This window comes from Elephantulus edwardii, unplaced genomic scaffold, assembly GCF_000299155.1.
Source record: "Elephantulus edwardii isolate Elephantulus edwardi_28Jun2011 unplaced genomic scaffold, EleEdw1.0 scaffold00168, whole genome shotgun sequence".
Classification (NCBI taxonomy): Eukaryota; Metazoa; Chordata; class Mammalia; order Macroscelidea; family Macroscelididae; genus Elephantulus; species Elephantulus edwardii.
This window is the reverse complement of record NW_006399918.1, coordinates 2,538,005-2,547,501: the sequence shown is the minus strand read 5'-3', so window position 1 is coordinate 2,547,501 and position 9,497 is coordinate 2,538,005. Positions and strand designations below refer to the sequence as shown.

The 9,497-nt window shown below is 37.6% G+C and overlaps 1 protein-coding gene across 1 annotated transcript; it reads right to left on the bottom strand.

The window, feature by feature from the left end:
- Window positions 1-837: 837 nt before the first annotated feature.
- LOC102861517 (olfactory receptor 10Z1-like) lies at window positions 838-1,782 on the bottom strand. The gene has a single exon (XM_006895435.1). The coding sequence runs from the start codon at window positions 1,780-1,782 to the stop codon at window positions 838-840; it is 945 nt and encodes a 314-aa protein (XP_006895497.1).
- Window positions 1,783-9,497: the final 7,715 nt, after the last annotated feature.

Below are 9,497 nucleotides of genomic sequence, written 5' to 3'. Positions count from 1 at the left end.
AAACTCCTGCCTGAGAGCTGTGTATTTAATTGCACTTTTTAAATGTATTTTTAGGGATATTTGGTACTCGGCATGTCACATGCAAAGAAAAAGAAAAAGTAGTAGCCTTGCCACAGATTCAAGAATATAGGATCACATTGAGAAATGACCCATGTAAAGGCAATGCTTGACACTCAAGATTTTGTGGCCAACAACATTATATATAAAGAAAATCAGGAAACAAACGAAATTTCTAAAATAGAATCTTCCCAGCTAGAATAACTAATTAAAGATAAGGGGGGATGGAAAGTAATGAGTCAGTAGCAGAGAGGACATTTTTATCTTTGTAGATAAAAATGTTTCAAAAGGTACTTGGAGGGAGAGAGAAAAGAACATTTTATTTTTTTTCTCTGTGCAAGGGATTCAAAATAATCTGTCAAACAGATATTTACTGACATTCAGATCTCAAAAGAACCTCACGGGTCATAGAAATCTAATTCTGCAATTGTTTTAGAAATTTCTAGGGTATTCCTGATACAGTCTCTGTCAGTCCTGCCTTAAATTTGATCATTCAAAACTTCCTTCATTTTGCTCAAATCAGTTAGAAAACTCAGTAAATTCTGTTTCAATACCTAGGCTGTCACCTGTGAGGCTGAAAATTAAAATCTAAGAACTGAGCTTGGTAAGCAGAATAGCAAGCCCAAGTAGCACTGAAGGAAGGTCAGGTGGCAGGAAGGAGCTCTTCTAGGGGTTTCAAAGAGACAGCTTTGGCCTATACCCTGAATATCTGGCCTACTGGCATGGGCTTCTCGTTCTATGTCCATCTACTCAAAAGAGACTTTTTCATTGAACTCTCCCTCATCCTTTACCCAGTAAACTTCCTTGGAAAGCATTTTTCAGAGCTGTCTGCACAGCCCTATTGCGTAGGCTATAAACAATGGGGTTGAGGAGAGGTGTCACCACAGTATAGGTGACAGCAATAAGCTGATCTCGCTCCAGAGAGTAACTGGCTTTGGGCCTCAAGTACATAAAGGAAGCACAGCCATAGTGAACAATGACCACTGTGAGGTGAGAAGCACAGGTGGAGAAGGCTTTCTTCCGTCCCTCAGCAGAAGGGATCCTCAGGATGGCCGCCAAGATGTAGGCATAGGAGATGGTGATGAGAGAGAAGGAGACCAAGAGAACTAACAGACTAAGGATGAGGATCCCCAGTTCACTTAAGCCTGTGTCCCCACAGGCCAGGGTCAGCACTGGGGGTGTATCACAAAAAAAATGCTGGATCTCATGGGAGCTGCAGAATGGGAGACGAAAAATGACCAGTGTCATCCCTAGCCCAAAAAGGTATCCACTCAGGAAGGAGATGCCTATCAGTTGGCCACAGAGGGTGGGATGCATGCGGCTGGCATAATGCAGTGGAGCACAGATGGCCACATACCTGTCAAAGCCCATAACAGCCAGAAGGAAGCAGTTGGTACAGGCCCATGAGGCAGAGAAGAACATCTGGGCAGCACAGCCCACATAGGAAATAGCTTGGTCTCCCATGACCAGGCCAGAGAGCATCCTAGGGATAATGCCCAATGTGTAGCAGGTCTCAGAGAAAGAGAGGTAAGAAAGGAAGAGGTACATGGGAGTGTGAAGATGGCCATCCAGTCTAATGATTATGATAATGAAGACATTGCTGGTCAGAGTGATGAGATACAGAAAGAGAAATATGGCAAAGAGCAGGAGTTGCAACTCCCCAAAGCTAGAGAAGCCCAGGAAGACAAAGCCTCTCCAGTAGTAAGTTGCGTTAGTCTGCCTCATTCTGAGAGCTACTCTTGATCAATTTGTTGATTCTTTCCACTTTGCTGGAAGATGTCTAGCTTTTTTCAGAAGGCAGGATAAAGTGGATTCCTTTTTCTCTGTGCCTGTTGTAACTTCAAAAAAAGTTTTTATTTAGATTGCAACCAAGAGTATTTGTTACACTAGACACACCTATATATGAAAACATTCTCATATGCATGGATATGCATACAACATGTACAAATATGCATTACATATATTCTTATGCATTGTTTTCACACACAATCACATATATATTTAGACACATATATACATACATCATAGAAGATATTCTTGCAAAAATATGTACATTTCATCCAAAACCACATCTTGCACATTTACCATTATGGAGAAGTGAAGTGACCTTCTTAGTTAACAAAGACCCAGGACTTGAGAATAGGTTCGTTGAAAGTTAATCTTCTATAGTTCTCTCTTAAAACTCTCCTCAGACACAGGAGCACTTACTAACAGGGCACAGAATACTAATTATTTCATTCAGTGATACATCTTTGTGTTTCTACAATCTCTCCCCATCTCAATAACCCTCTTTATCCTTTCAAAACTGGACATAGAGCGTATTCTTTTTACACACCACTCTGTTGTGAGCATTTAGAGAGAATCTGAGTTCAGAGTAGGTTGAACATTGTGTATCTCTTAACCATTAAGATCTGTTGCCTTCAAAATAGCTTCTGTGAACAAGCATGGAAGAGTTAAGGCAAGGGAGACTTGTTCACCAACCTGATAGGAGTCAGAGTGAAAGAAAGTTCTGTTTCTCGCTAGATGTGCTCCAGATAGTTGCCTATCAGACAATGCAGCAACAGAAATGACTAGAAATCCATCTCAAGAAGTCTATCTGAGCAAAAAGCCACATTCCCAAATGATGGTATGAAATCTGCTCCCTCATGACTAAGTGATGAATCATATCTGCTTCCATCAACAAAGCTTCTCTCTCCGAGGAGTGCCCTATCCCAGTGGGTACAGTTTGAGGAAGGACTTCTAATTGTGATTCTTGCCATTAACTGGAAAAATCCTTTTGGGATAAGGGGGAAAGAGAGTGTGATAAACAGATGTTAGGCCTATGATTTAAAAAAATAGTCGTGTATCTTCACTGTACTAAATAATGAGTTTCACATGTTAAATTGTTTTTAAAGTGTGCAATAACAGAGTTAACAGTGCAGTTTGTAGAGGCGATAACTGGCCTCATAAAATTTATGCAGTCAGCCCAAAATAGCAGGACTTAGCATGTAAAATTAAAAATTAGGATGCATAATGGTAGCAATTTAAAAACAAACAAACAACAACACCAAACAAAAAGGACATTAGAATTCACCTTTACCCACAATTATCTCAAGAATGTGAGGTGACCATTTCTGGTATGTGTACAGTAATTCATTCTGAACAACATTTTAATCTCCTTCAGTTTCTTCCTCTATTATATACTTATCTTCTTTTAGAAGTCTTATTAACTTTTCTTGAAATTTGATTGAAAATTACAGAGCAGATTGATTGAGCAATTTATTCATTTTATGTTTTGTGACATTGATTATAAGCCCCATCTTATGACACCATTTTCCACTTCGTTCCACACCCTCATTTCCATTGATCTATCTTTACTATTCTTTCCTATGGTCAATGGCTTATCTCTAGACAAATTCTGCATTTTTGAATGTGTACAGTTCTAGGCATCTTGTTTGTTCTAAGGAATACATTTCTCCCTAGTGTTTCTGATCACTTTATAGTTGATCACTGATTACTTTGGATGAAAGTTGAGCCACCTGGGTGATTTCAAACTCAGGCTTGAAGAATAACTAAGGCTTATAGTCTTGAGGGTTCCACCAGTCTCTGCTATATCTCTGGTTCTTTTTCTGATTATGAGGATTACCTCCTCATAATATTAATTCCTATACATTTACTAATTAAATTTTTAAAAATGATCAATAATAGACATTTATCTAACTTCCAGACAATAAATTAGGATGGACAATGAATAAGGATGACAGAAAAAGAATTGATGCCTTTGAGCTGTGGTATTGGAGAAAACTACTGAACATCCCAAGGACAGCCAAAAAAACAATTATGTCTTCAAGGAAGAGCAACCATGGCGCTCCTTACAGACAAAGATGAGAAGGTTTCACCCCACATACTTTGTAATGGGTTTTAATTTGTTAGTGCTTACTTTGTCTCCTAATAACTGATCAGTTCTGAAGAATGTACCATGTATACTTAAGGAGAAAGTAAATTGAGTTTTAGTTGGGTGAAATACCCTGAATATGTCTCCGAGGTTGAGTAGCCAATTGTATAGCTTAGTTCTTCTGCATTTTTATTTAATTTCTTTCAAGCTGACCTGTCCTTTGCTAAGTTTAATGTATTGAAGTCTCCTACTATTATTGTGATGCTATGTATTTCTTTCTTCTAATCTGTTAACCTTTATTTTATGTATTTTACTGGCATATCATTTGGTGAGTGTTAACCAAGGTTTATGTCTTCTTGATCTATTGTGTCTTTAATCACTGAATTCTACTTTATCAAAGATTAGTATTGGCATTCTTGCTTTCTTATTTGTGTCATTTGCTTCATATATTTTTTCCAGATTTTCAGTCTATATTTTCCTTTATTTCTTAGGTGTGTCTCTTGCATGCAACATATCGATGAGCTTTATTAATTTATCCATCCTGCAACTCTTTTTCTCTTAATTGGTGCACTTGACCCATTCACATTAAATGTGGTAGTTGGCAGGCCAGATTTTATAGTTACCATTTTACGGCATTCCTTTATCTGTTGTTATTGTTGTTGCTGATTACTTTGGTGCATTCACTTTCCTTTTGTGTCTCTGTGAGAAGGACTTCAGTTTTTCTTATAGAGTTGATCTTGTTTTCATTAATTCCGTGAGTTCCTGCTTATCTGTCAATTACCCAATTTCTCCTTTGTATTTGATGGATAGTATTACTGTGTACAGTATCTTCAATTGGCAATTATTTTCTTTCTGCCTTCTGTTTATATTATCTCATTATCTTCCTGATCACATGGTTTCTACTGAGAAGTCAGAGCTTAATAGAATTAGTTCTCCTTTGAAGATTACTCTTTGTTTTTCTCATATTGCTTTTAGTATTCTATCCATATCTTTGACTTCAGAGAATTTGACTATTACATACCTTGATGTTTTTCTTTTAGGGTCTAGTCTGAAGTTCACTGAGGTTTTTGAATGTAAATTTCTTCATTTTTCATGATGCCTGTAAAGTTTACTTTTAGTATCCATAATTTTCTCAATGTTTCTTTCCCTCTTCTCCCATTCCTGTACTGGAATCCCAGTAGCTCATGTGTGTTCCATTTATTATTATTCCACATGATTCTAATGTTTTCTTCATTTTCCTTCCATCTTCTCTCTTTTTTTTTTCTTCTAGTAAGTTCCAGTTTATGCTGTTTCTGCATAGGTAGTTGACAGTTCCTTATCTTTGTTATTGATAAATTATAAACTTTAATTGCTGCCCCCATTTTAATTTCTCAGATTCAATTTCTGATCATATCTGCCCTACGGGCAGCTCTCTTCACTATTTTCTGTGGCAAGCTTTTACGTCCTGCCCTGTAGTTTGATGGAAGGTGGCAGTTTCCCTCAGGGGTGGGCAAAGTCCCATATGTGTTGCCTAGGATATTTTGCTCACAGAAAAGGCCCAGGAAATGACAATGGTACCAACAGTGCAGACCCCAAGTCTCAGTAGGTGCTAATGGCCGACTCACATACTTGTCTCCTCTCATGTGCCTCACTGGTAGGAGCTATTCTCACCTGAGCAGATAAAGGCCCAGGGAAGTAGCAAGGTCCCAACAATACAATTCTCATTTCTAGACAGGTGCTAATGGCTGGCCTACATACATGTATCCTCTCATCAGGCTGATTGTAAAGAGCTATTCCTGCCTGAGCAGATAATGGCCCAGAGAGGTGACAAGGTCCAAACAGTCCAATCCCCAAGTCTAAGTTGGTGCCAACAGCCAATCTGCAACCCATCCTATTTGCTGTAGTTGTTTGAGAGGAAGATCTTGGTGCTACTGGCCTGTGCATGCACATGCTAATGGCGTTGATGCTAATGGTCTCCTCTCCTGCTTCTGTCTGGGAGGAAACTATTCCCCCACAAAATATTTTTAAAGGTAGTAATTTTCTGTGGCTACTTTTCTTTTTCTCACTGTAACACAGCACACTCACTTCTCTGCAGACTATGAGAGTAGCCAGGCCTTTGGATCTGGGAAGATATCACTGCTTCCTGGAAAGTTTTACAAATAACTAAGATTCATTAAAACATAATATAACCTCCAAGGAAAAGTCCTGTCACCTAAGTAGTCCACTATCTAATCTAAAACTGATTATACAGTTATAATAGTCAAAACAACCTGATATTGGTAACATGAGAGGAAAATAGACCAATATACCAATAGAATAGAATTTAAATCTCAGAAGTAAACAATAAACCCTTGAAAAAATTCTAGACCTATTAAATGGAGATGAAATAGTCTTTTTAACAAATGCTGCTGACAAAACTAAATATATTTCTGAATAAAAAGGAAATAGGATCCATCTCTCTCATAATACATAAAAATTAACTCGAGGGATAAAAAATGTAAAACCTAAAACTAAAAAAGGTCATTAAAGAAAAAATAGGAGCAAATCTATGAGCCTTAATACATAGCATAAATATACTATTGTTGTTTTCGTTATGTGCCGTCGAGTCGCTTGGGACTCATAGCGACCCTATGTACAACAGCCCTAAACTCTGCTCTGTCCTGTGCCAATAGCACTGTCTCTGACACCCCCATCCCGATTATCCCAGTCACTGAATCAATCCACCTCATAGAGGGCCTTCCCCTCCTGCTCTGTCCCTCCATCCTCCCAAGCATGATGTCCTTCTCCAAGGACCGGTCTTTCCTTACAACATGTCCAAAGTATGTTAAACGGAGCCTCAGAATCCTTGCCTCCAAGGAGCCACCCAGTTTAACCTTTTCCCGGATGAAAATGTTTGTTTTCCTAGCAGTCCATGGTACTTACTCTCAGTACTCTTCTCCAGCACCACAGCTCAAAGGCATCAATTCTCCTTCTATCCTCCTTGATCACTGTCCAACTCTCTGATGCATAACAATTAAGCATAAAAAATTCACAAATAGTGGAATTCAAAATGGATGAACTGGACAGAGGATATAAACAAACCTTTCAGCAAAAAAGCTATTCAGGTAGTCAAAGAAAACATTTAGAAATTCTCAAAATCATTAGATGTTGTTGTCTTTATTGTGTATAATTGAGTGGAACTGGCCCATAACTGACACTCCAGTGGGTTTTCAGAGGCAGTAAATCACATGGGAGGATATTGTTCAGCCTTCTCCCACAGAGCAGCTTGTGGATTTGCACTGTGGGCATATGTAGTACAGCTACTTACCTTTAGGCCACTATTGGCCATTAGATAGATACAAATAAAATAATAATGTAGTATCTTATCCAGAATGAAAAATAAAATGTGTTTTTAAAAAAACTAGGACACAATAAATGTTAGAGATGGTAAAGATTGTCTATAACTCACACAAATTCTTGGTGGAATTGTAAAGGCATGGCACTACTATGGAAACAGTGTTTCATAGGGTTTGCGTAAATGAAATATCATATGAACCAGTAATTCCACAAAAGGTATACATCCTAGTACTAAGAACGAGCAATAAAAGTATGACTTATAGCAATCCTATAAATGACAGATTTGAACTTTTTCATATCCTGTACCATATTCATCACCTCAGACCTACTTACTCATCACTGTAGTCACTGTGTCAATACATTCCATTGTGGGTTTTCCTCTCTTTTCCTGACCATCTATCTTTCCAAACATAAGAATCTCTTTCAAAGAATAGCCACTCATAGCAAAATGCCTAAAATATGTAAAGTCATCCTTGTTTCCAAGGAGCACTCTGGCTGCTCTTTTTTCCAAGGCATATCTGGAGGGTTTTTTGGCAGCCCATGGGTTATTCAGTGCTTTTCTCCAACATCATAGTTCAAAGGCACGAGTCTTCTGTCATCCTTATTGTCCAGCTCTCAACATCATAGCAAGTGACTGCAAACACCATGCCTTGAATCATGCATACCTTAGTCTTCAAACTGAAATCATTGCTTCTCAATAATTTGGAGAGATTCTTGACAGCAAATTTTCACGCTGCAGTAAGTCTCCTAAACTCCTGATTGCCAGTCCCAAGTGTGTTGATTGTGGACCCAAGTAAGTTGAAATAGTTAAAAATTTCAATCATTTTTCCATATATCAAGGCTGCCTATCAGTCCAGGGGTGATGATTTTTGTTTATTTGATGTTGAGATACAATGCATATGAAGTCTTTAGCCTCTGATCCTTTATAGTGTTTTAAGTCCTAACTTGCAGCAAGTAAGGTTGTGTCATCTGCATAGTGTAAGCTGTTGATGTATCTTCCTTTAATGCTAAGGCCACATTCTTCTTAACAGAGGCTAATTTTTTAAAAATTAGTCTTCAATGTATCGATTGAATAGATATGGATAAAGGATACAACCCTAAAATACATCTTTCCTGATTTTAAACTATTCAGTGTTGGTTGATCTATTCAGACAACAACTACTTTGTCTAGATACAGGTTTCGCATAAGCACAATTAAGTATTCTGGGATTCACTTGCTTCTCAATGTTAGACATAATATGTTACTGTCCACACAGACAAATGCCTTCATATAGCCAATAAAACACAAATAGACAGTCTACATAGATTCTGTTTTCACAGCCATGATACCTTTGGTGTCATGACCTCTACTAAGCCTAGCTTGAACTTCTGGCAGTTCTCTTTCAGGGTACTGTTCTAGCCATTTTTGGATAATCTTCAGAAATCTTTTACTTGCAAGTGATATTTATGAAAGTAATAGATAATTTCCACATTCTGTTGGATCATCTTTCTTGGAAATATCGATTTCTTCCAGTCAATTTACCAGTTGGCTGTCTTCTGAATCCTATGACATAGACTGGTGAGTGTGTCCAAGGCTGAATCTGTTAGTTCAACATGTCAGTTGGTGTCTCATAAATTTTTGGGGCCTTATTTTTTCCCAATGCTTTCAGTCAAGCTTTAATTTCTTATTCATTACTATTGGCTCTTGTTCATATGGTACTTTCTGAAATTGTTCAATATCAACTAATTCTTTTTGATAGAGTGATTCTCTATATTCCTTCCATCTTCTTTTGATGCAACTGGATCATTTAAGATATTGCTCATAGCATATCTAAGTATTGCAACTTGAGTTTTGAATTTATTTTTTCAATTATTTCAATTTTAAAAATACAAGAAATGTCTTCCCTTTTTATTCACATAATATTAGGGAGCTCTGGTGGCCTAATGCCAAGAAACTTCACTGCAAACCCAAATGCATGTGGTACAAATCTACCAGTTATTCCCCACAAGAAGGATGGGCAATCTTCTCCCATGCCATTAACTGTCTCTGAAAATCTGTTGGAGGATCAGCTATGAGTTTGTTCTGTAAAAGTTTTGCCTTGATGGCAAAAACAACAACAATAAGAATATAATCTAAATTCTCCTTAATGGTTGAACAGAAACAAACTAGGACACTAGGACACATTATATTGCAAAACCCTATGGAACATTAATGATGCATGTGTGTGTGTGTATATATATCTATATATCTATATGTGTGTGTATATATATA